Source organism: Sphaerodactylus townsendi, linkage group LG05, assembly GCF_021028975.2.
Source record: "Sphaerodactylus townsendi isolate TG3544 linkage group LG05, MPM_Stown_v2.3, whole genome shotgun sequence".
Lineage (NCBI taxonomy): Eukaryota > Metazoa > Chordata > Lepidosauria > Squamata > Sphaerodactylidae > Sphaerodactylus > Sphaerodactylus townsendi.
Genome location: NC_059429.1, coordinates 98,674,388 through 98,701,824, shown reverse-complemented (window position 1 = coordinate 98,701,824; position 27,437 = coordinate 98,674,388). Strand labels below are relative to the sequence as shown.

At 41.5% G+C, this 27,437-nt stretch overlaps 1 protein-coding gene across 13 annotated transcripts in view; it reads left to right on the top strand.

The window, feature by feature from the left end:
* The window catches only part of PPFIA4 (PTPRF interacting protein alpha 4), a 146,973-nt gene that overhangs the window by 113,210 nt on the left and 6,326 nt on the right, over window positions 1-27,437 (top strand). For 7 of the 13 annotated variants that reach the window (XM_048497282.1, XM_048497280.1, XM_048497290.1 and 4 more), the window contains 15 exons: window positions 930-1,135; window positions 2,360-2,600; window positions 4,084-4,119; window positions 6,844-6,977; window positions 8,420-8,422; window positions 10,261-10,424; window positions 10,707-10,800; window positions 11,608-11,689; window positions 12,900-13,100; window positions 14,819-14,881; window positions 16,250-16,276; window positions 17,710-17,885; window positions 18,496-18,593; window positions 20,234-20,409; window positions 21,757-21,825. In XM_048497282.1, the coding sequence (XP_048353239.1) occupies window positions 930-1,135; window positions 2,360-2,600; window positions 4,084-4,119; window positions 6,844-6,977; window positions 8,420-8,422; window positions 10,261-10,424; window positions 10,707-10,800; window positions 11,608-11,689; window positions 12,900-13,100; window positions 14,819-14,881; window positions 16,250-16,276; window positions 17,710-17,885; window positions 18,496-18,593; window positions 20,234-20,409; window positions 21,757-21,825 (1,770 nt within the window). Of the gene's footprint in view, window positions 1-929; window positions 1,136-2,359; window positions 2,601-4,083; window positions 4,120-6,843; window positions 6,978-8,419; window positions 8,423-10,260; window positions 10,425-10,706; window positions 10,801-11,607; window positions 11,690-12,899; window positions 13,101-14,818; window positions 14,882-16,249; window positions 16,277-17,709; window positions 17,886-18,495; window positions 18,594-20,233; window positions 20,410-21,756; window positions 21,826-22,310; window positions 22,673-27,437 lie in introns of those variants that run through there. The other 6 variants (XM_048497285.1, XM_048497284.1, XM_048497289.1 and 3 more) reach the window with 4 other exon arrangements.

Genomic DNA, 27,437 nt, shown 5'->3' with positions numbered 1-27,437 from the left:
GCAAACAGCTGCCCAGGGACGGCGTTTTTGGCCAAAAGAGTCTTTCTTGCTTTCTTCTACATATCTGTAACAAAGCAAAATGCCAGTACAGTTTTTAAGCATAATAAAATCATTGAAACAGCAAAGTGAATTCTAGCTGTGAAGTTTTCTATTCCTTGTGAATTAATTGTGAGGATGTATCTGCAGACCTCTTATTAACATAGACCCAGGTTGTCACTTTCCAACCTGGCTCAGCCATCTGAGAGTCAGTGTGGTGTAAAGAGCAGCAGATTCTAAACTGGAGAACCAGGTTTGATTCCCCAACCCTCTGCATGAAGCCTGCTGGGTGACCTTGGGCTAGTAACACTTCCCTCAGAACTCTCAACTCCACCTACTTTACAAGGTGCCTGTTGTGGGGGAGTGAGAGGAAGGTAATTGTAAGCTGCTGTTTTGAGACTCCTTATGGTAGAGAAAACCAGGGTATTAAACATCCGACTGTTCTTCAAATAACAAGGCTGATGTTTCTTATCCTGCTTCACTGCCATCTCTGTAAGCATGCCTACTTTCTTGTCTGACCGATGTTACAGGAAGCCCAGCCTGGGTACCACTTACAGCTGGGAAAAGGAACCAACTAACTGCATGGCTGGGTGGGAGATGATACTCTATGTTGTCAAATGTCAATAGAATCAATGTAAAGGCCTGCGTTTTGGCGAGGCATGTCTCTCAGCGGTAGGAAATCTTCACTTGACCAAGTCCAGATTTCCCTGAGGCACAATCTCAACACAGCACAATCAAGATTGGATATGGAAGGGCATGGTACAGCTTTCAAAATGCATTATTTCCTGTGTCACTCCATATTGATATTTGAGCATGATGGTAATATGTTGACTTCTAACAGAGATGGCGAGATGGTGCTTCATGTCAGCTATCTTATGATTTGTTGCGTGCAGGACTGGGAGCTTACTCAACCAGGTGGGGTCTTGGCCACCACAGCTCACTCCTTTGACAGTGATCCAGAAATCTCTGATGTTGATGAAGATGACCGGGAGACAGTCTTCAGTTCTATGGACATGCTGTCTCCTAGTGGTCACTCTGATGCCCAGACCCTTGCCATGATGCTGCAGGAACAGCTGGATGCCATCAATGAGGAGATCAGGTATGAAATCCATCAGTCCAGTCCATAGGCAATTGACCTGTATATGCATGATCTGACCATGCATAGTCATGAAACAAATAGCTGTGTAATTTATCTCTAGGACTGTGTAGTGTTTTCTTAGAAGGGAACAAATATTCTGTATGTGGACTTCAACCATTCTGGAAACTCAAGGATAGATACTGAGGGACTGGGTCAAAATCCCAGAGCCCTGGATTTGTAACAGAAAGTACGAACTCTTCATTCCTCTCTAGTTTCTTTCTTCTGAAGATCTCTAAAATCTTCACAATACATAAAGAAGAAAGAAAGGCAGTATTTCAGCATTCTGTCTTTGGAAACCTATAAACAAAGGAACAAATGTTAAAAGGGAGAATTGAAAGGAAATCCAGTTTCCTCAGAATATTTCATCCACATAGGGACAAATAATGCCATTTTAGTTCTAAGGGCAGGCTGCTAATGCGGTCTCAGTACTGAACCAGTGTGTTATGCACTGAACCAGTACTATACCAAACAGAAGTGTATCACCCATCAGACAAGAGAGGATATAGTGGTTATATATCCTCTCCTCATTCCCATAGTTGTGAGTCCATAGCAAGTATTTGATTTTAACTGAGCCTTTTGCACATCAAGGATCCAAAGTACAGGAATCCAGTAACATCACAAAACTGGAAGTGCAGAATAGGAACTTGAGTGGTTTGTGTTAATATATTACTATTGTAATCAACATTACCTTGCATTTTTAAATTTGCAAGAAATGGGCTGAATGGAGCCCAAATAACAATCTGGGTCTCAGCTTGTAATAAAAAGGTTTGTTGAAACTCTTAAAAATCTTCAGATTTGAAACTCTTAAAAATCTGTGCAGAAGGGACTCCAGACTATCTGAAATAATAGCTGTTACAAAGTTTGATAGTGATGTCTGAAGGACTGTAGTCTAACCAACTCCTGCACTTGCATCTGAACATGGACCACCTTGATTAGCCACATAAATGTTCACTGTCTAGTGAAAGTACTGGATAGACTTTCTGGAAAATGAATAAAATATCAGGTCGAAGAAAGGCAAATAATGACTGTCTGGGTGATATTTGAGTTCTGTCAGCTGGGGATGTTGTGCCTTTTAATTCCTTGAAAATTGGTTGAATGTGGACAATACCTATGATGAATTCCAAGTGGTACTTACATAGAGGATATGTTTGAAGGTGCAGTGCTGAGATACATATTATTCTTTAGAATGATCCAGGAGGAAAAAGAGTCCACAGAGCTGCGTGCTGAACAATTGCAGAGCCGTGTTACCAGTGGTAGCATGGAGGCCCTGAATTTAACACAGCTGCGCAAGAGAGCATCCATCCCCACCTCCCTAACTGCACTATCCTTGGCCAGCTCATCTCCTCCTATCAGTGGGCGCTCCACTCCCAAACTCACCTCTCGCAGTGCAGCTCAAGATCTTGATCGAATATGCAGCATGACCCTGGTAAGCAGGGAAGGGGGGATATACAAGACTAGACACACAACTGGGTTATTTAATAGTATACAGTACCTTCTTTAAAATGATTGGATGTATTGCAGCCATGTCACATTGTCTTCTCTTAAGCCCTTAACAGTTCCTCTTTAGTTCTTTTTACAATAGGCTTTTCAACACTGATGCAGCTCAGCTTCTTGAATGCATGGGGTTTGCTGCCTTACAGACAGTGTGGTTTGCTGATAGTTTCAGAGGGTTGTGATAGTACTCTGCAGTAGAACATTTAGATTTGAGTCCAGTAGCACCTTAGAGACCAGCAAGATTTTCAGGGTAGCTTTCAAGGGCGATTTCCCACTGAAAATTAAAAGTAGATTAATCCAAATTTCAAAATGAACCACAACTTTTCATTGCGGATTCAACATCCTCACTGCACCATTTTTCCAGGGAAGACTTGTAGGCTTGCATCGGATTCCAGAAATGCAACAATCCCCACTGTCATGCTTGGCGGGTCTCTCCTGATTGGCTGTCGTGCCATGTTGAGGCGGGAACTTTCCTTCACGTTATCACGTCAGCCAGTGAAGATGTGAGACCGTGATCAAGGCACCCCTCTGAGTTTAAACGTTTTACTGAGCGTTCCCTTGCTCTCGTTCTCTCGTCAGAGAGGTTAAACGTTAGACTGAAACAGAAAAAGCTGAGCGAAACGAAACCAAACGAAATAAAAACAAAAAGAAATAACTGCGCGTGCATCGCGCACGGACCGCCACACTCTGATTGGCTGGCAGCATTTGCATCACTGTGAATGGTGGGAAATTGAACTACATCAGGCCCCTGAAGCTCCCCACTGATGCGGGTTGGTAATGTGTTTTGCCAAAATGTTGCACAAGCAACCAGGTACTGGGGATACGTGGGATAAGGGAGAGGGGGAGCAACAGAGCAGGGATTGATCTGTGTTCCGTGGTTCGGCAGTGGGGAGATTGCGAGGAAACCTGGGTATTTCGGGTGACCATCCCAGGATTAATCGCCAGTGGGAAATCACCCCAAGAGTCAAAGTTTCCTTTGTCACATTCAAGTTTGGTTTGCGGGTTGCTGATATTTTTCCAGCACTTTTTCAAACCATCTTAGAGGCAAGCCAGAAAAACATGGAGAAATCTTGCAGGGGGAAAAACCCACAAGAAAAGCCACAAGCAGCACACATTCCTTTCCACAAGAGAAAAGAAAGCCCCATGCAGTTAAGAAGATATGCAGTATCGAAACATGGTATGGAAAAGCCCTGTCCTTCATTTGATAGGACAATTGCATTCAGAAGTCCTTATTCGCAAGTCTACAATTATTTACTTTAAGTCTGTGTAGGAAGCCTTGCCCATGATCTGTGAGAAAGGCAGCATCCAAACATCTTAATAAATAAAACTTTAATAAAAGTAATAACATTCTGCCTTCTGTTTCATGGTTGCATGTTAAGCTGACTTTTACCTACTCTGTGTCCTGCTTTTGACAGCCCAGTGACTTGAGGAAACACCGAAGAAAGCTGCTTGTGAGTCTGTCTGTTTCTTCTTTTTCTTTGGTTTGTACTTCCGTTTTCTCCTGTAACCCTTTTGTTTCTCTGCTAACCTTGTGAAAGCAATGCTGAGTAATTTTAGAAGATTATCAATGTGGCTCTGGCTGTATTGTGAAAAGTTTCTGTATCCACAGGATGATACTGTGGAGGCTGTAAAATATACAGCTGTTTTAAGTAGGGATGTAGTTGCAGTCTTCAAACAGTTTCCACCAAGTGGGCGCTGTGTGGTTTCCGGGCTGTATGGCTGTGTTTAGCAGCATTCTCTCCTGACGTTTCGCCTGCATCTGTGGCTGGCATCTTCAGAGTTTCCACCAAATTTATTCTGATAAAAAGGGGGAAATTGTCCCAGACTCTTCTAAACGACTGTAACCCATATAGCCCAATTTTACCTCTGCATCATTCCTTCTCATGGTAAAGTTGGGATCTTTGAATTGCAGTTTAGCAACTCAACTCTTTTGTAGAAGACAGCTATTCTGAAAGTATCTTAAACAAGAGGCCACGTTTAGGAAGGTTAAATTGCTCGGTCTATTGGTAGACCATTCTTGGATGCAGATAAAATAGATAAAAGTTTACCTTGTAGCTCTAGTCACATGAGCTGCCTTTTCTATCCTGTAAATGCATCTAGGACACCTTAGGGGCTTTTTCTAAACAAGTGCTTTGTTCCGTGGTAAATGTACAGCTGTTGTTCAGTTGTTGCAAAAAATCCCGAGTTCTTTAAGACAGCAGCTCTGCTGCAGAGATATCATGTTCTCCCTTAACTCAAACCAAGATACTTTTGTTGCAGAGAGAATGTGATCCCCTTCTAGAACTGGGAGTGACATTTGTGAAATGTGATGGTACAAATATAACATCATATTTTGCCTAGTGCATGTTACATAACTGATGACAGGCAACACACCTCCCACCTATCTTACCATTTGACTTTTAATACAAAGTTTTTCTCTTAAAAGGTTTAAAGGATACAGCAGTTAGTGGGCTGCAGTATGCATGCAACATTAACTCAGACATTTCTCACATGCTCTTCCCATGAATATAAAGCAGTCTCCATGTGTTCTGTCTAGTTTTCCATGCATGGCTCTAAAGACAGAACTCTAGAAATCCGCACTTAAAATTTAGACCCTAAAATTGGAAGCCCCAAGTTTTGTGACAATAATATAGGAAATATATGCATTGTATTGCGAGTTTGTCAGGTTATTTCCAGGTTGTTTTCCATTACTCCAGTACTAAGATAGGATTTGAGTTGTTTAAATTGTTTAAATTCAGTTCTCCGTTCAGCGAGTGTCTGATAACAATGAACCTGTCTGAATAATTTGAGGACCAAATATTTGTACTTTTCTCTCTTTGGATCTGAGGGGATTTGCATGGGGACGCCTTTAACCCCGCTCCCAGCACTGTTTTTATATTTAGAATTAACTACAGGAGATCCTCATTGCAGATCTCCTGCTTAATGTATAGTTTAACCCTTAGGCTTCTCCATGAACTGCTGGTTCAGCATTCAAAATGCACACTCCGCAATTCATACTACAGCCACAACGCAATTGTCTAAAGTACTGGGCATCATAACACTGCTAGCATTTGTGTCCTTCCACCTGCTTCTTTGCTTTATCTGTGTCTGCCTTCAGCTACCTTGCCTGCCTGTGATGTGCTCAATACAAAGAGCTTGAATATAGTCTCCTTTTTAAACTGTAGCATTCACTCTCTCCCATGGCTGAGTCTGATGGTCTCCATGGAAGCATATTTTGTATCTCTGATTGGGTGCTTTGGGTGACTTTGCTTGCAGCATCAAATGTTATTGCTTTACAGAGAATGTTGTGCACAGCAGAGGAAGTCAAAGCAGATTATTCTGGAATACCAATGATTTTTTTAGTCTAACAGAAGCAGAAATCTTAAGAAATGACCAGTAATACGAACTGTGATATGTTTCCCAGAGACTACAACAGAGGTTGCTTTGCTTCAGTCCACATTCTGTGAGAACAATGCGTTATTTCAGCAGATGTTCTCTCTGTTTACCACTTTTTCCCCCGCCCTGTTTTATGCATGTGGTGTTCTTTAAGCATGTCAATTGAATTACTTTTGCAAAAGAAATGTGACCAGGGTATATGATCACCATCCTTCCAATGCTTGAATTGTGCAGATTGGTTGTATTTCCCTGGCACTGGCAGCAAGTGGAAGCCATATTGCGTATGGGAAATTCAACAATGGCCCTTACAGTACTAGAAAGTTACTTTGGATCAAACAGAACCAGATGAAGCATAGAACTATACACAAAGCTCATCTACATGATGCCAACATTTCCCTCTTTCAGAACTGTTAGATTTGTTAAACTCAGAGGGTAACTCATATTCTCTGTGTTATGTGGTGCTCATAGGTTGACATAGTCCTTGGGAAGGAAGCATCTGCGCTCCTCATTGCTTCTTGTGGCTAACAGACCAAGCCATCTCCTCCTTCCTACTGTTAGTGAGCTGCATTCCCTCTAATTAGGGCTACATCACTCCAAATGACACTGATAATTGTCACTCCAGGCCTTTGGATTAGGGCATATTCTGAGTGATCAGCCACCCCTGTGACATTCTGAATGCATGTGGCCCTGTTCCACTTCTCCTTTAATTGAACTGGCAGGTGCACACTGGTGAGTCTGCTAGAGATGGGAGAAGTTGTATGGGCAGGAATCTGCACTCTGACCTTACCTTATCTGTTTAGTCACCAGCTGGTCGGGATGACAGTCGAGAAGATAAAACCACCATAAAATGTGAGACTTCTCCTCCTTCCTCACCCAGGACCCTACGGCTGGAGAAGTTTGGACACCTTGCACTGAGTCAGGAGGAAGGCAAAAGGTATAGGGGTCTGGCATGGGAGATGAAGAGGGAATGTGCCTATGGCCAGCTGTAAACTACACTACTGAATAGGTTATAGAAGGGTATTCCTATACTTTTCCCAGTTGTGTGGAAAAAGTGACATATGTGAATCAGAATCAAGTGCATAGATGATGAGCATCTCCAAGCGTTTCCTACTGACAGAGGCATAACATCCAAATTGCAAGTTGTCATAATCTTGCTATACACTGTATTGGTCTGGTTGCACCTGGAGTACTGTGTGCAATTCAGGAGGTTCCCTTCAAGAATAATGGAGCGGGCACAGAGAAGAGTGATGAGGATTATCAGGGGTCTGGAGATGAAGCCCTGCAAGGAAAGGCTGAGGGATTTGGGAAAGTTCAGTCTGGAGAAGAGAAGGTGAAAGGAGGACATGATTGCTCTCTTTAAGCATTTGAAGCGCTGTCTCTTAGAGGAGGCAGGGAGCTCTTCTTGTTGTCAGCAGAGGATAGGATTTGCAATAAAGGGGTTGAATTACAGGTGGAAAGCTATTAGCTAGATAGTAGGATTTTCTTTTACAGTAAGAGTAGTTCAGCAATAGAATTAGCTGCCTAGGGAGGTGTGAGTTTGTCCTCACTGGCAGTCTTCGAAAAGGAGTTGGAACAACACTTGTCTGGGATGCTTTAGGCTGATCCTGCACTGAAGAGGGGGTTGGACTAGATGGCCGTTATGGCCCCTTCTAGTTCTGATTCTCTGATTCTTAAGCCTCAGTCTTTGAAAACTGGGCAAAGAATTGATACAAGGAAGCTGAATTCTCTTTATGCAATCAGCTGATCCTTTTTCAGTTACACAATACATTAATTAAAATATGCAGTTTATAATGTTAGGTAACTATTCTCTAAGTAAGATTATGTGGGTGACTGAAGTCTTCCCAAGTGCATGCACATTTGATGCAGGTTCCATGGCTTAAAATGTCCACCAAATATGTATGAAATTATGAACTTAAAATTGACAGTAGCAGAATAGGTACGTGAGTGCCAACTAGTGTTCAGCATTGTTGTATTCTTGGCCCTGGCTTGTTAAGAATGACACTTTATGACACACAGCCACTAGGTGATTGCAGCTCACACCTCACTGTGGAGGAACATGAGGTGAGGCAAGTTTTGAGGGCTGTGAATCCAAGGAAGGCTGCTGGACCGGATGGTATTCCCGGTCGGGTGTTAAAGGAATGCGCTAACCAACTGGCTGGTGTTTTTACTGGGATCTTTAATCGATCTTTATCCCAATCCACCATCCCATCTTGTTTGAAAGCTTCCACCATTGTTCCACTACCAAAGAGATTTCCTGCTGACAATCTTCAGGATTATAGACCAGTGGCACTCACCCCCATCATCATGAAGTGTTTTGAAAAACTGGTCCATAGGCATATTAGTTCTTGCCTTCCAGATACATTTGATAAACATCAGTTCGCATATCGGACTAATAGATCTACGGAGGATGCCATTGCCATTAGCCTCCACACTGCTTTGACGCATCTGGAACATCAGGGGAATTATGTGCTAATGCTCTTTGCGGACTTTAGTTCCAGATTTAATACAATCTCGCACAAAGACTGGTGACCTAAACTTGTGGATCTTGGACTCTCACATTCAATCTGTTTGTGGAATAGGGACTTCTTGTCTGATCGTTCCTAGAGGGTTAGACTGGGAAATCGGGTTTCTCAGTTCTTACTCTAAATATGGGAACGCCACAGGGCTGTGTGTTGAGTCCTTTACTGTTCACCCTTTATACATATGACTGTAATTCTGTCTATCATAGTAACACCATTATCAAATTTGCTGATGACATTAACGGGTGGTGGGCTCATCTCTGGAGGGGATGAGTCTGCTCTATCGGAATGAAGTGGACCGACTGCTCATGGTGCAGGGAAAATAATCTGGTTCTTAACACTAACAAGACAAAGGAGCTCATAGTGGACTATAGAAGGAATAGCTCAGGAAATTCAGCCCTTGACTATAAATGGAGATCAAGTGGAGCTGGGTGGCTAGTTTTAAATTTCCTAATGAATGATTAAAGAGGACTTGACCTGGGGCATACAGACTGCCGCGGTGGTTAAGAAAGCCCAGCAAAGACTGTACTTTCTGAGACTTTTAAGGAAGCAACAACTAGATGGAAAACTTCTGGTGTCCTTTTACCGCTGTGCTATAGAGAGTGTCCTAACCTACTGCATCTGTGTATGGTTCTCCAGTTGCACAGTGGCGAATAGGAAGGCGCTCCAAAGGGTGATCACTACTGCACAAAGGATTATCGGCTGCCCTCTTCCCTCCTTGGAAGAAATCTATAATTCCCGAAGCCTAAATAAAGCCCAAAATATTCTAAGGGACGCATCTCACCCAGCACACTCTCTTTTTAAACTGTTACCATCTGGCAGACAATACAGGGCCCTCAGAACTAGGACAAAGAGGCTTAGAGACAGCTTCTACTCTAGAGCTGTGGCTATGCTAAACTCCGCTGCTTCATATTGATGTATTTGGGACTGTGTAGGGATGGGTGGAGGAAGGAGAAAGTGAGGATGATGTATGAGTCTGAAATTGTGTGCATCGAGGAATGCTGCTGTAAATTTCGTTGTGCGTGCACAATGACAATAAAATGCTTATGCTTATGCTTATGCTTTAACTGTTAGGCTTACAACTAGGCTTAGGATGACTGTAGGCAATTTTCTGTAATGATTGCTGATGGCACCAAGACATTGTTCAAAGTAGTGATATCCCCCCATCTAGTTCCTAAAACGGCATTTCTCCCTATGTAGTTCTCGAAGGAAAGGGGCATTTAGTGGCTTTCTTCAATGTGAAAGGTTCCAAGTTTGCCACTGTGTTTTGCCTTCCTTTCCCTCTCCACTTTCCAGCAGCACCTCTCTCACCCATGATAGCAAAAAGAGGAAAGGGAAACAGATAGGCTGACTTTCAGAGGATTGCTATATAGGATTCTGTACATGAATACTCAGCAACTGGCATTCTTAGCATTAATTTCTGTGGACTAAGGATTGTGTATGTACCTGAAGGGATGGCATGCCTCTATTCTTTAAACAGGCAGAACAGGCATCAGTTATTTGGCATAACACTGAAGTTGGCTTCTGCCCGCTTTTTGCAAAAGACCTGAGTGGATAGTTCATAGCAAGCAGTGTGATAAATGTTTTAGTCAAAAGGGGAAATAGGACTAAATCTGTGAAGGTAATTTAACTTCATTGTGTTCTTTTGCTAATGGATGGTAGCCTAAACCTTCGACTCTTTTCCTTCACATCCTTTAGTTTGGAGGACCAGGCCAGTAACCCCAGCAGCAGTAACAGCAGCCAGGACTCTCTGCACAAAGGCTCCAAGAGAAAAGGCATCAAATCTTCTATTGGGCGATTGTTTGGAAAGAAAGAGAAAGCTCGCTTGATGCAGATGAGCAGAGAAGGTGCTGCTGGACACGGTCTGTGACTTTCTTTAACCCGAATGAAAGAGAAACAATTCCTTACATGTTCATTTATTTTTTAAAAGATGAAGTCCAATCAAGTGTCGTGCTTTGTATTATATAATGAAATGTCAAATAGTTACAAAATTAGTCAAGCTCAAACAGGAAGAACTGAAGTTGCCGGGTGTTGGTGAACACTGGTGTGTCATCCAGAATGTTGTGGCATGTCACCTTTGCCACATGTGTCATAGGTTCTCCATCAGTGCTCTAGACTAATCCTTTGTCTTTTATATTTCTCAGTTATGCTGACAGATTCAGAAATTGGCATTCAGGACACTCTTGGTCTTGGCAAGCTAGGAGCTCAAGCAGAGAGAGACCGACGGCTTAAGAAAAAGTGAGTGTTCTGGTTCAGTATTTCTTTGAGAAAGGTTGTTCGAAATAGCCTAATTTCAGGGAACCCATTCCACACTGAAGTACCTTTGTTCTTTGGCCATGGAATTCCTGTGCCATTGCAGAACATTCTGGGATTGATTCTAGAATGAAATCTCAGTTCAGGAGGGACTCTGTTGGAGGACACTTATCCAATATATGCCCATGCCTTCCTTTCAGATACGCATTGCGAGGGAAGATTGTTTAATATTCTTTTTGGCAGTTTCTCTGCTGTTAATCTTATCAAGGAGTCCATAAGCTTCTGAGGAAACCCAGGATTTTCTGAGACTACTAATACATATGTTAGAGATGTAAGGCCCCACATAAGAAAATCCTCTAGAAGAGAGAGTGCAATTTCCAAAGTTTCACAATCCCCATCTTTTCAGTCACTTCCTGTCTGCATGATAAAACTAGAATAGCTAGAACAATTTCTTGAGGATAACTACAAATAAGCTTCTATCCAGTTCTTTCTGTGTGTCTCTGGGGGCTTTTCCAATGCTGTGGAAATAGATTGTTTCTTTAGTGCTACACTAGTGCTAGTCTACTAATAGAGGCCAAAATCCATTGTGCAAAGGCTTCCCTTCTGATGCTTAGCACAGGCTGTAAAGCTCTGAATACCTGTTGTAGGAGACAACATCAGGGGAAAACCTTGGCCTCTATGCCAGGTTTCTTGGCCCTCCGGGAAAACTGATTGACCACTGTGTGAAACAGAATTGATTAGACTCTCGGATTGATCCGGCAGACCTCTTTTTATGTTGTTTCATTCCCCCAGACATGAGCTTTTGGAAGATGCTCGAAGAAAGGGCATTCCCTTTGCTCAGTGGGATGGTGCAACTGTAGTGTCCTGGTTGGAGGTAAGACTGCTTCAAGGGCTATAGATTATTAACAGAACATATTTTATTCAACACTAGGTCTGAGTCAAAACGGAAAAGCTTTCATCCACTGTGAAAAGTGCCCAAACTTGACATGGGCACCAGGGCAGTATGTTTTACATATTGCTATGCCACCTTTCCACTCAACTTTGGTTGCCTAGCATGGTGAATATTTAAACTTTTGAATATTAAAATAAAATATGTACATACATGTGTATATACATATACAAATATTGAAAACAGTTAAAACGTATAAATATAAACACTTATAAATACACACAGTCATGATGAACAAGAAGAGTTGGATTTATATCCCCCCTTTCTTTCCTGTAGGAGACTCAAAGGGGCTTACAATCTCCTTTCCCTTCCCCCTCACAACAAACGCCTTGTGAGGTAGGTGGGGCTGAGAGAGCTCAGAAGAACTGTGACTAGCCCAAGGTCACCCAACTGGCAGTGTGTTGAAGTGTACAGGTTAAACTGAATTCCCCAGATAAGCCTCCACAGCTCAGGCAGCAAAGTGGGGAATCAAACCCGGATTAGAGTACACCTGCTCTTAACCACTACGCCACTGCTGAAGGAGAGCTAATAAGAGTTTGTGAGGGAACACCAAACAAAACAAAGAAGTCTTCATCTGCTGGGAGAAGATAATAACAGAGGAAACCAGACAAATCATCTTGGGCAGGGAGTTCCAAAATTTTGGTGCCACGGTTGAGAAGGCCCTTTCTTATGTTACCACGATCTATAGGTTAAAAAGTATTAATAAGACAAAAACCCTTATTCAAAATTGCCTTTGAGATGTCACTTAGCCAAATATGATTAGCTATGTGGCATTGTAACATTATCACAGTGAATATGTGATCCCCAGTTGATCAGAAAAAGGGAACAGGCTGCAATGAAGATGAATAAGGGAGAGGGTGTTGGATATTTTGGCCACTTCTATCAAAAAATGTTCACATATAACTTGGTGCAGTGCCAATTCTATCTAAGTTACATTTTTGATCTGCAGCAAACATTTCATTTTTAAGAAGAATTACATTCAAATAGAGTATAAAATGTGAAAAATATTCTCATTAATCTCTCTCATGTCTCTAGTGAATTGTCTGTACCCAACATAAGAGGAAGTTGGAGAGAATGTTGTTGATTGAACCAGTGAAGGTGTATGTGAACCCATCTGTGGTTTTCTGTGTTTCAGCTTTGGGTAGGCATGCCTGCTTGGTATGTTGCAGCCTGCAGAGCCAATGTGAAGAGTGGTGCCATCATGTCTGCCTTATCAGATACTGAGATACAAAGAGAGATTGGCATCAGTAATGCCCTCCACAGGTTAAAACTGCGTTTGGCCATTCAAGAAATGGTGTCACTTACAAGCCCTTCAGCCCCTCCTACCTCAAGAACAGTAAGTATTGCATGTTGCATTCTTGAGATTAATAAGTCTTCCCTGCTGAGTTATGCACAGATCTCTGCTTTGCTGCATCTGGCCAGCAGCACCTTTTTTTTTTTTGCACCCTCCAGGTGATTTTAGAAAAAGGTAAAGACCTGGTGGAACTTCTCCTTAGTGAGGCTTCTCAGTGGCCACTGGAGATCTGATTATCTGCAGATTTAAAAAAAATGTTGCTTTAGCAGCAGCTGCTGCCACAGCACAAGAATCTTTAATATGTGATTGAAGCAGGGGCATACCACCCAGGGGGACATATGGGGTCAAATATCCCTGGGCGACACCCATTTAGTCACTTATCGGGCAGAAGATCACCCCACACCCCTCCTCCTTCCCCCCACACTCCAAGCCACCAGCCAGCCCCACTTGAAGGTGGGCAAGCGCGGAAGCGGCAGTCGGACCGCCTGCCAGCTCTAGCAGCTGCTTTTCCTGCCCAGTGGAGGTGCCCTTGGGAGGGAGGAGGGCCTGGCAGGCAGGAAGGGCACAGCCACCTCTCAAGACTGGGCGATGCAGCAATGGACACAGTCGGGCTCTGCCAAGTCACCCCCACCACATCCCCAAAGGCTGAGCTGATGCAGGAGCCCGCTGTGGAGCTCGAGTGCATAACTGTGCAGCTGCCACCTCCCAGGGGTGACACAGGTGCAACTAGAGTGTGGCAGGGAGAGCCAGGCACCCACACCCAGGACAGGGGTGGAGAGGGCAATGACCCCGTCCCCTCTGATCCCACGTGGAATCCTGTCTGTCCAACCAACTTTGGGTTGAGGTGCAAGGATTTGTCCTATCTTGGTTTTCTTTTCTGGCACTTTTCTTTGGTGAAGTGGGGGGCGGGGGGGGGGGATTGATCAGAAACCACAGGAACTGGAGCGCCTGGCCAGCAGGCTGTCGGAGAGAAGCTGCTGCGGGCCTGCTGGGGACCAGTAGCACGCCCCTCACCCATGTGTGGCCTCCCTGTCACCCAGCTGGTAGAAGCCTGGCTGAGCCTCCTCCCCCCCACTTCTGTGAGATGGTGGGGGAGGGTGACCACCCATGGGAGGGGGACGGAAAACTCAGTTCTTGCCCTGGGCTCCTTTTTTTGGTGATATGCCACTGGATTGAAGGTAAACTGCAACATCCATTTTGTGGCTGGCTCTGCCTCCCGTGGCAGCTGTTTTGTGCCCACCATGCTGTGTGTGAATTCCTAATGTGCCTGCAGGCTCAAAAAGAATAGTGGCCTCTCATCTAAAGGAACAAGCCAGGAAAAGACAGGAATGTAGGCAGGCAAGGGAGATGGCTAGTAATTAGCAGAGCTAAAAGCCGTAGGGCTGGGCAAGCAGTGTACAAGCTAGAGATTGAGGAAGCACAAATAAAGACTGTAGTTTCCACAGTGATGAAGTTCTCCTCAGTGATGAGGAGGCTTTCATCACCTCTGTTCCTTTGAAATGGAGCCAAAGAGAATCCATCCCTACCACCCGAGAGAAAAGTGATCATCATTCAAAAGCTTCAGAATTTATTATCCTGAGGATCTTTGTTTTGAGGGTAAATTGGGAATGACCTTTCATAGAATCTTTGTTATGACAGCCTCTGAAAATTATCTCTATCTACAAATTAATACAGGCTTAAAGTAGGATGAATGTCAAGTCAAAATGCTTGATTGACAAGTTGCTTCCTTTCCTGTTCATCTGTTTGATCTTTCCCCCTAGTCATCTGGAAATGTCTGGGTCACACATGAGGAGATGGAAACTATGGCAACTTCAACCAAAACGGTAAATCTCCTTTGGATAATAATGGTTCAGTGCCTGAGATAGCTTCCAGTTCATCCTTGGCAAATTTGGCAGGGGTTACATTTTGTATTTTTAAAAGGATAAAAAGCTTTTTCAGATCTATACTGCAATCTACCTTTTAAAGTATAGCATACCCGTAATGAGAGGCTGTTGTGACTCTGGCCAAATTATTTACTTGTGTGAATAAGAAATGTCTTCTTGTTCAGGGCCTGCAACCATTGAACTCCAAGTTGGCCACAGCAATTGCATCCCTTTCAATTTGGGTACAAATTGCCAACTAATAGAAAATCTATTTGTGTTTACGGTAACTTAGTTATTCTTGTTGAAGCTCTTTTTTCAGGAAGCTCCCAAGTTCTAGGAGTCTGGCAGTTGACTGTACTGTTGCCAACCAGTATTTGTTCTTAGAGTCTAATGGAAGTCAATTACAGGCATCTTTCACTTGCTAAAGCATCCTCTGCTAAGGCCAAAGATCCTTAATGCATGCACAAATATACAGAAGAATTAGTAGCATATTGGCCACATGAACATAGGAAGCTTCTTATATTTATCACGATCAGTATTGTCTACTCAGACTGCCAGTGGCTCTCCAGAGTCTGAGGTAGAGGTCTTTCACATCACGTACAGCCTCATCTTTTCCATTGTTCTTTAAATGATTGAGCCTGTGATCTTCTGCATTCTAAGCAGATGCTCTACCACTGAGTCATGGCCCCTCCCCCAAGACTGGGCACATGTTTCTCATGTTATATGTAGTCACCCACTGGCAGTTAGCCCAGAATCACATATAGGGTCATTTTGGAACAGAAGCTGTCACTTTTTCATAAATTCAGCATTTGCTGTTTATCTGTGTATTTTGAACATACCAGTCAGCCTGAACTACAGAGAATGTGCATTGGTGAGGCTGGGGTTGCCAGCTCTCATGGAGGGAAATGTCCTGTTCTTTTTAATAGAGGTGTAATATGTGGAAATGGGCAGGTGAAGGTTTTCAAAGCATGTTGGTAAATAACATCCCATTTGGTCTCTATTAAAGTGACATGTCATTTTTCTTTAGGCCCATTATGTGGTTAATGCAGATCCAAGTTTCTTAAGATTAGCTGTTGAAGGCCAAACATTCTGACCACAATATGATATTCCATGGTGTAATTTGGTAAATAATAGGATGGAAGCATTCCTCATGCCTGTGGTTTTGTGGTCAGCCTCTGTGTAAAAATATCCAGATGGTTTTGTTGCATTGTCTATCTTTCGTCGCAAGTGTTTGTCCTCTTCTTGTATTAGACATATTTTCAGTCCATCTATGGTGGTGGTAACTGACTTTACCTATTGTTTTGTTGACATGCTGCACTGTTACATTAGGACAATGAGGAGGGCAGTTGGGCGCAGGTGAGACTCTTGCATCATCTTATGTTTGTTGTATTTGGGAGCGTGGAGCTATGCGAGTGAGCAGAACTCACTGAAAGGAGCAGTGACTACCTGAAACTTACGTTATTTTGCCTTTTTTTAAAAAAAAAACTTATTTCCCTAAATTAGTTCTCAAACATGCATCACTGGAAGATCGAGGAAGACAGTTTCAGATATCTTCTAAACCATCTGACTGTTTTCCTGTGTTGTGCCTTATATTAGAAATGACCTTCTGCATGATGTTTTTCACAAGCCTTCTTGATACAGTATATGCATAACATTGCCCATTATATAGCATATGTTTATACTCTTGAAAACTGCTTTTCAAACTATAATGTAAATTCTGTGATTGGCAGATTCCGCATAGCACAAATATAGCATCTTTAGGACGCTATAAATAGCATTTTGGGGATGAACTTCACATGACTCTATTCCCCAAAACAAGTTCAACCCATTATATTCCTTTCAATCTGGGTTTTTCAAAAATCATGAACTAGCTATCTTGTCCTCCCAACCTGGGTTGAAGATGATTCCTGCCTGGCACTCCTGAGGGAGTGCCAGCAGGCCGGAAATGCTTTATTTCTCCTACCCAAACCTCTTACTTTTGTTCTGTTGCGCACTCACGCCTCTTTGTGTGCTGCAGCAAATTCTCCATGGAAATTCCCTCTTTCTCTGCTTGCAGCTCATCCATTTGCTATTTTGCTGTAAAAAGTAGATGAATAAAGTTTGTTTAGCCTAGCAATCCCATGCATGTGTCACTTTTCCTTTTTTTGTTTTGAGGGGGATTTCTGTGAAGCTACAGCAACACAATTAGAGAAGCTGCAATAGGTGCATGTTTGTGTTGCCATAACTTCACAGACTCACAACAAAGAAAATGAGAAATGATACGTTAATGGGATTGCCAGGCTAAACATACTTTATTTGTCTACTTTTTACAGTGAAATAGCAAATGGATGAGCAGCAAGCAAAGTAAATCTTCATGGGGAATCTCCATGGAGAATCTGCTGCAGCACACAAAATGGTGGGCACCACTTGAAACTGACAAGAGCTCCATGCAGCAGGCGGGAAGAAAGATCAATTTTGGCTAGCAATTCATGTGTTCTCCCGTGTTGTGGGAACACAGAATCCCAAAATGATCTTTTTATAACATCCTAACGACGTTATATTTATGCTGTGTGGAATCCACCATTGTTGACTTCACTCTGACTAACTCAGAGCAAACCATCAATGAATTGCCACTTTGAAATACCAGAGGAGGTATCTAGTAATTATAATATTGGGGGCTTTTCTAACTGCCAGACATGTGATTATCAGACCTTTATCAAAAATTTTTAGATTTCATCCCGGAATTGTGAAGATGGGACTTGGTAATTGCTACTGAGGGGCATACGCTCACATTTTCCTTATTTTTACAGACACTGGCTTACGGGGACATGAACCATGAGTGGATAGGAAATGAATGGCTTCCTAGTCTGGGTCTCCCGCAGTATCGTAGCTACTTCATGGAGTGTCTGGTAGATGCAAGAATGCTGGATCATCTAACTAAAAAAGATCTTCGAGTGCACCTGAAGATGGTAGACAGTTTCCATCGGTAAAAAACCCCTATCTTTAGACATATATATTGTTTTGTTTTTATCACAGTAGAGAAAGTAGAGTAGAGAAAGTCTTGCTGCAGTCAGCTTGGAGGTGTTTCCTGTATCCATTTTTTTCCTGAGGTTTTGTGAATCTATTTAAATTCCCTTAGGCAATTAAAAAAAGTTTCCTTTTTTAAATGAAGTACTTTGGTTTGAGACACAATGCCTGCTATTAGAAGATGAGATTCACCTGCATAGATTCCTGTTAGCACTAGAAATTCCAGAGGATATTATATTAAGGCTAAGGAGGAATGAATGAAGACATCTTGAATGCTTACCATTGTGGCTCTGCTTCTGCAGTGTTAATAGTACAATGTTTTATCAGTCACATAAATTGCCATAGGGCAAATGAGCCCTCAGAACTATTTGTGACTGAAAAATGGCTTTGTATTCAGAGTACACCTCTCATTGTAAGTGACTGTAAGAAAGTATTTCCATTTTGAGCTGTGTAATTATGTAGTGACGTTAGACTAGTATAGTGTATCACTCAAGTGATATTCAGTTTATAAGGGAGGCTGTGAAAGGCCTTGTAGTAATCTAGTAGTAAACTCTGTTGAAATTTTGCAGAACAAGTCTGCAGTATGGTATTATGTGCCTGAAGAGACTGAATTATGATAGAAAGGAACTGGAGAGAAGGAGAGAGGAAAGCCAGCATGAAATCAAAGGTAGGTGACAAGGTAGAGACCCCCTTGTGACAAAATGCAAAAGAATCAGTCCTTAATTCCAAGTTCTCGATGCCTTTTTTGAAATTCAGTGACTGCTACTTCAAAGACAACATTTGCTACTGGATTTTCAGTAGAGATTTGCTCTTCACAGAAGGTGTGTTTTCTGAATCAACTGTTTCCTAACTTGTCAATTGTCTAACTTGTTTGTAGCATCCTGCTCACTTTCCCCATATAGGGAATTCTAGCTTTCAATGGGAGTTCAGTAGTTTGGGATACAGAGAGCCTCTAAAGTCAACTCCAAAGGAGAACTGACTCCCAAGTTAACAATTTATTGCTTCAGGAGGAAATGCCTTGGGGTTTAGAGAAAACAGAACAGTGGTAGTTTTTAGTTGGTTAATAATCTACACCAAGTAAATGTCCCTGTTTCCAAAATCTTCAAATAAATAAGTCCATTGTCTTGAGACTGTGCTATGTTGGAGTATAATAAACAAAGTTTGCTGCTGTTTGTGAGAAGGAAGGGCCGCAAAGTATTTGTTTCAATTTGGGATACTGAAATAGTGAGTATTCTCTATTACTGTGTTACCAGGATCAAAAACAGAGCATATTCAAAGGTTTTCAATAGGTTTAAGTGAGGCATTAACATTACTTTCAACTGAGCATTGTTTTTCTGGCTGGAAAGAAAGGAATAGTGACTTTACCATAAAATGCCGAATACAAATTAATAGAAGAACTTTTTTTTCAACACATTTGTACAGGATTGAGGAAGCCAACACGCCTGTATGGTCTGCAAAGTGGTATGAAATTAATCAGCCATGCTGATTAATCAAGTGCAAAGTTTAAGGCTTGAATCGTACAAATATATTCTGTTCATACTAAGATTTTGCCATGAAATGTTGCTCCTCTTCTGTTAGCGATTCCATTTTCACAAAAGCCTGTTGAAAGATCTTGTTCATAAAGAAGATGTAGTGGAATAGGAAAAGAGCTCCACAGCAGAGACTATCTAGCAGTCACAGAACTTATTTGTAGGATCCAGGCCGTTAGCTTTAGTCAGTTAATGTACTCACTAAAATTTGCAGCCCTTGAGGTTGGATGTAGTTTGGTTTCTTCATATTTTTGGTTTGATCTTGGGGAAGAGTATGTTGCTAACTGAAGTTATATTATGCCTACAATAGTATATATCAGCTATCATGCAGTGTACCAGTTGTGGTATGTAGAAAGATTTCAAAAAGCCGAACTCATATGTACAGACTATGTGTGTAAAACAAAGAGTGGCACTGTGCCTACTCTTCCTGCTCTCATCCATATCTTTATATGTTCATAGGCTCAGAATTCCTATGAACTCTGGAAAAGCAGCATATCCAATTATGTGGGTGCGAGCCTGTGTCCATACAGTTCAAATGCAAGTAGGAGCTGTGCCAATGTGGGATCAGTGTGTATGAATAGGAACTAGTGGGTGCAGTCATCTCCTTGTCACATACACGTGGACTGTGTATACACACACACATCTCTGGATATGTTGTGTGAATAACGCTAGTTACAGTTAGCAAGGTATTCTCTGTGTTGACAGTTTACAGGATCTTGAAAACTGTACTCAATTATAGTTTTATCTGTCCTGAATGTATGGCCGCACTGTCTTCTAGATGTGTTAGTCTGGACCAATGATCAAGTCATGCACTGGATTCAGTCCATTGGGCTTAGAGAATATGCCAACAACCTCACTGAGAGTGGAGTCCATGGGGCACTCATAGCTTTGGATGAGAATTTTGATTATAATAGTCTGGCCCTTGTGTTACAAATTCCTACTCAAAACACTCAGGTAAGAAGAAATGTCCACGTATATTCCAGGACAAATATCATATGTTTCTGTCTTCAAATCTTGGTATCAGCCACGTAATTAATGGAACTTCTGAGAATGTCAAAGATATTAAAGGAATATGTTAGTAGAAATAATTGCCTTTTGAAAAATTGAATAATTCAGTCTGGCTGCGTAGCAGTTTGTATCTTGAAAACATAAAGGTTCTACAAGCCCCCCCCCCCCCCCATACCATGTTAATCTGTTCCAACCACATTTGCCCTGTGCTGTACTCCACCTACCTATACTTCCTTGTATCAGATCCTAATCTGCAGACTTCCCTGTCATCAGTCAAGATAGCAAAAGGGAATCTTTGAGTTCAAAGGCAGTCTACCCTAGAAAACCAGATGCTGATAACAAACATAAGTAGTTATGTTGGTGTAAACTTTCCAAAGGTATTTGGCTAGTCACTGTTTAAAGTAGGATGTAGGATTAGGTGGAGATATAAATCTTACTAATGGTCACAAACTGAATACAAGACGTAGGTAAAGCCCCAAATATCAAACTCTTTTTCTCTTTGCTTATTTTCCCACTGAAATTATTCATTTCCTTCTCAAATTTACCACCCTTCAATGTAATTATCACAAAACATCCAAACCTCACCCTCATCCACTTCAGTGCTAACTTCTCATGCAGCTTTTCCTATTCAATTCATTTACTATAAAATTATTTCTCACCCCATTAATTGCCAAAAACTTACCCCACTTCTTCAGACTCTCCAATTTGAAATGAAAGAAAATGCCCATGTTTCTTGCACATCCTTTGATCACAACCACACAGCCCACGACAGTTTTGTGTCTTGAGTCATGTTACCAAATCTATGCATAACTCTGCCCTGTTATCCTGACTTCCTACCTCAGCTTATAGAGATAGGAAAACAAAGGCATTCAAATTTGAAATACTGAGTAGTGATCTAATCAATAGACCCATACCTGCTCATGCTGCCATGATTAATCCCCTCTTCACAACCTATGCATGGACATTGATAGACTCCTTGATTTTCATCTGTAGGGGCAGCAGAGAGTAATTCTATTTGTCCAGTTGTACTGGCGACTTAGAGCATTGGTTTTATTGTACGTTTTCTGTTATGATGCATGCTTGAAGGGTCTTTACAATCGATTTTGCACATAAGTACTATTCAGAGATGTTCTGATGTTTTTAAAGTAAAATGATGCTTTTATTTCCCTTTCAAGAGGGTAAAGCAGCTTTCAGAAACTGATGATTTGCTATAAATCTTATATTCCCATTTTTAGTGGCAGTTGCTTCCTTTTGTTAGACCATTACTGCTGTGTTATTTGATATTATTTCCAGGCACGACAGGTGATGGAGAGAGAATTCAACAATCTGCTTGCCTTGGGCACTGATAGAAGGCTTGATGATGTGAGTACCAAGTACTATCCTCTGATTAAATCATGGTGGGAATTGGAGAGGTTTGGGACACGTGCTATTGGCTAAGAAATTGACAAAGCTAAAGGAATACTGGAAATATCCTTCCATGAAGGGAACATTGTAGGGCCCAAGTTTTGTTCAGAAAAAAAATGTAGGCATTTTGATCCAAGCAGATTCCAGTCTGCAGAGGTGGGGCCCTGCTAGGAAATGGTGTGGCATGGAGGTGGTCTTATTCCTTGGGGCCGAGGGTTATGGCTGCAGAGCTTGTGCTGTTTGCTTTTCTTCTTTATTTTCTTGGGGATGCTGCTTATCTAATGCTAGGCCATTAGCAACAAACTTCCTAATTTTTAGGAACTAGGATATAATTTCTTGTAGATTTTTTTTTTAGTTTAGCTTAAACTTTCATCAGTTGTATTGGACTAAACAAACTCTGAACAGCCACATAGCTTTACATAAACCTAAATTCATCCCATTAGTCAAAATGGTGCAGGTCTGTATGCAGACAAATCCTTAATCTGTGGACCATGGAATCCACTCCCTAAGAAGTGGTAGGAACTACAAAGTTTCACACGGCTCTGGACAAAGCTTTGAAGACCAGCGATGTTGGAAACGTCTTCATCTGGGACCTCTTTGCCCTCCCCCCCCCATGTCACCACCGCCTGTCAACCAAATTCCATGAAGCATGGAGCTGCTCTCCTTTTCAGCATTGTGATTGCCTGCTATCAGAGTTTCCACAGTCCCGCTGCTATTTGTATGCTTTGTGAAGCAATATCACATTGCTTGCTGTACTAAAACACATGTATTATTCAGTCAATAAATATACACACTGGACTGAAAATACGTAGAAGGATTTCTTTAAACCTGGGGATCTGGGACTGTTTCGATACAGATGCCAGTTTTGCATGAACCTTTCTAATGTATCCAGTAATACAACTGGAACACATAGCCCCTTGGAGTGTGATGGAGCAAGAGCGGAAGAGTGGGCAAAGGAGACAGAACGCCTTCTGGAATGTTCGGTGTTTGGCAGAAGATCAGAACTGTTCTTTCAGTATCCCGAGAGTGAGAAATGTGGGTCAGATTAGATAACATAAAACAGCCTAATGCGGGTCATTTCTAAACCTCTATAAAGACAGGGGGAGAAGGGGGTAAGGGCAGAATTAAAGTGCAGCATAGGTGAGCAGAACGGAAAGCTGAATTTTCCCACCTTCCACAGTTATTTCTTTCCAGCTATTGGTCCCCCAGCTGGGTTTATTTAGGGTCACAGAGGACCATTTGGAGAAGAATGACTAGAGGGAAGTTGTCTTAGTAGGAAGAGGAGGGGAATGGGAAGCATGGTCATGATAAAAGTTCATACTTTTCTTCTAGTCTGTCCACTCTTTACTTTAAATCTGACACACATACTCTTTACATATTGTATTCTTTAAATCTGCACTAATTGTTAGTTTCATGAGCCGCTGAAAGTATGAGTGAATAAAAGAAACACATATTTGTGAAAGGTGTATCATACTCTTCAGAAAGATGTGTTAGGGGCATCTTCTTGTTAGGGGCACAGTTGGTAACAAACCCTAGTTTGGTTCTGTATAGTGAGTGGCACAGTTCTTCTTGTGAAGGATTCAAAAGCAGTACATTTATCCAGGACAGGGATCAGAAAGAAGTGTAGATTGTGCCTATTCTCAATGGTATGCTCAGAAGTATATCAAATTGGAAAGCGACTGGCATAGACAGGACCCTTGCGAGTAGTTTTGCACATACATCTGCTACATTGAAAGCTGTCAGACTTAGTATGTCTGGTCCTTCCAAACCATGGAAAGAAGGTGGAGTTCAAGATCCTGTTTCTGATTACATCCTTAAAGTAACATGGCATTTAAAAGCAGCCATGGTGGGATCATCGCAGATACCTGAAATGGCAGTCTTTAAAAAGGTAAGTGTACCTGCTACATTTCTACAGAATCATGAAAGGCAGCCAGTGATGTAAAACCCATCTTATCAAGAGTATAGTCATGAGCACCACAAAATGTACACAACTATCAATGGAAAAAAGAAAACGTATTCAAGCCCTTCCTCCCGTGGTTCACATAGAAGTGACTCATGCTGTACTTGAAGCACAGGTCCTAGTAGTGTGGTCAGCCCCAGGTAACCCAAAATCAACCCCCTAAATTAGATTTAAAAACAACAAAAGAACCCTTCAGATAATTTTAATCTTCTGGTGTCTGAGTCACGATTCTTTCTAAAAAGTAAAATGGAATATCCTGTCAAAGTTATTAGCTAAGGCCTTAAGCAAATATCTGTTCCTAGAAAGATGAAAACTATACCCTATATTTCAAGTGTAATAGCCATTTAAGTGGTTTGAAAATATAATGTTTTTGACATTTTGATTCTTCCATCAACAAGAACAATTTGATACTGGTATATTTTGGTGGATTCTGCACAGCAAATGTGTAATGGGTTGCAGTTATAAAGAAACCCGTTTTCCTTTTTTCCCATTCACATGTGTGCCATTCAGGAAGCCGTTGGAGCCCATGGAAACAATCTGGGTAGCTTTCACACCTTTGCACAGAGACACTTCTCTCTTTTTTTTATGTCCTCCAACACATGCGTAGCTGTGCAGGCAAACAGAAATGAACCCTTGCAACCATGTCCCGCAATATGATTGGCTGCACCTATATAGCTGTGGATTTGCCACAAGCAGTCTCCTGCCCCCTCCCCATATGACTTTTACAGTACTAGAACAACCCTCTCTCATTGAGTGGGGGGAGATCACCTAGTCCTGCCAGTGGCCATTTTAAAATGACCAAGTTCAGCTCTTAAGTGGTGTCTGTTTCCATGGGCCAGATCCATAGATGTTGCACCATAATGTATACTATGACCCCAAGCAGTATAAAGTGTTGTTTCCAAAATATCACCTCTGTGGAATCAGGTTTAGTTGGACCATTGGAACATCTGAATATTGTCTGCTCTGATTGAAAGCTCTTGCTACCCAAATCCTTAAGTTTGACTGCTAGAACTGAACCCTGGGACTTCTGCCAGTAAAGTACATGCTCTGCTGCTGACATGCTGTCTGCAAATCCAAATGATGTCCTATCATAGCAATAACAATATAATGAACTAAATAATTGACAGTTTTCTGCCCTTTAATAGAATCCGAAAATCTGTTGTATGTAGTAGACTGCACCAAACCTAATAGTAGAGCTAGCCTTGTATGTTTTCCTGCTCATCGAATGTGTGACACACATATAGAGGAAGATAAATGACCTGGGAGAAGAAATGAGACAAAGGAACTTGCATGTGTTGGATTCCATGAAATACATAGAGAATATTCTATCAAGTAGATCCCATGGATTCCAGGACATCAAATCTTTTTGGCGTTGCAGTATTGGTGACTATGTTGCAAATAACTATGAGAGCTTCATAATTTTCTCTTTGAAGATTGAAAGTAGATGCTTAGACCACTTCAGAATATCCATTTGCCTATTAAAGTTAGCATTGTCTATTCTGACTAACACCACAACCAACACACAATATAAAAGCAGCAGAAAAATATATTTAAAAACCAAAAGGAAATGAGTGGTCAAAGTAAAAGGAACACTTGACTAGAAAATATGTAATTGAACTGCCCAGGTGAATAAAATCAATGGAGAAATATTTGCAAAGGTAGGTTTTGTAAGCAACCTTAGTTACCAATCTGACAAATCCTTTGGCAGGAACCTCTTTGTCAGATTATCAGCATCAGCTTTTTTTTCAGTTGCTGGACCAATACATGAGCTAACAGATACCATTATATTGGTATCAAATCACACAGAACAATATAGGGTGAGGTGTTCTGGGCCCTTCCTCTCGCAGATTCAGCAAGAAAGAGGAGATTTGGAAGGAAAGCATTGTTGATTAGTTCTTGCTTAGTTTTATCCTTGTTCATTGTTCACTCTTAGTGCTTTTCTCAAACTGCTGACTCAAAACACTACTACTTGCTGCTCTTCTTCCCCATAACACAGCAACATAAGACTTGAAAAAATAAAAACAGAGACTTCTACCTCTTCCTATTTGGGAACCTGATCCAGCATAAAGCAGTCCAGTCTCAATAAGCTTATGTAACCAGGTTCCCATATTTTTGACTTCATTATTAATTAGCAAGATGCTGGAGATTGTCACCTGAAAATTCAGGTTCTCCAAAATTTAACCCAAAATATCTTTTATTTTATGTATTTCATTTATATCCTGCCTTTCTTCCCAATGGGAACCCAAAGCAGCATACCATCTTTCTCCTCTACTCAATTTCATCCTGACACCAACCCTGTGAGATGGATTAGGCAGAGTACATGTGACTGGCCAAAAGTCATCCAATTTCCATGGCAGAGTGGGGATGTGAACCTGTCTCTCCTAGAGTCTAGTCTGACATTTGAACCACTGTCACACTGGCTTTCTTGCATTCAAACATGAGCAAGGCTACATTTGCATGGATGTTTTTATCTACTTTGCTTCCAAGCCTGAATGCTGGAGAGCATTCATACCACATTGTCGTCTAATTATCCACTTTCCAGTTGCTCCCTATCCTTGGTCCATTATTTTTCAAACCTGCTTTGCTGTTATCTTTTTTTTTCTTTTTGGAGGGGGGATGCAGTCCAAGTTTGTTAGTATGCTGTCTAGGTAGGAAATTTCATTTCAAAGGTCCTGCACACATTGGTGACATTTTCCTTTGGTCATCCTCTTATGGCCACCCTGTACCCTTCCATGCCAGTATAGGGTATTTTGATGATTTTTTAAAAAATGTGTCATAGTACTTTTAGCTATTACTGGTTTTAAAAAAACAAAACAGAAATCCCACTAATGCAGGAAACTGAAAAATCCTGTGTGGATGTTTCATTGGCAATGCATTTGATCTACAACAACAGTCAATGGAAAACAGACAATCCTGGCTATGTGGATGCAAACTAATGTTCGTCTTGAGAAGGAGGAGTTTGCCAGTTGATGGATTACAGTTTGTATGGCCAAACCACTCAGTAAGCCACCCTGCTGTCTTAGTTATGGCACTAATTTCCTGGTATCTTCAACAAGTACAGGCAATGGTGTATTCTAAAAAATAATAGGAATGTTGGCCTGAAATTCAGATAAAGCTTTCTTATATTGTCCACAATGCTAAAATTCAGCAAAGTTAATGTTACTGGCTCTAATTTTAAAAGAGATTTTTTTGAGGAGCTAACTAATCAATACTTGCCTTGCTGATTATTCATATATGTTGCATTTCCTTGATTCAGTCCAATCCACCGCACACACGAATTATGTTTGTGTGTTCTGTCTACAATGGCTTGTCCTTCTTGGATGAGCTAATGCCAGGATCCCTGACCTTTTGCAGCCTGAAAGCCACTTTGGAATTCTAACACAAGCACAACTACAAAATGGCTACCTCAAAAGGTGGAGCTAACCGCAAAATATCAAAGAGTGAGGCTATTCAAAACTTTTATAGTAAGCTATTAACATTTTCAGGCAGAAGCTCTGTTTAACAGAATGCCTTAAAAATTCTTACATCCACACAGCTTACTTTCAGTCATTCGCTGAAGACCTTTGTGTAGTGGGGATAGCTGCTGCCAAAGCAATGTTTTTAAATATCT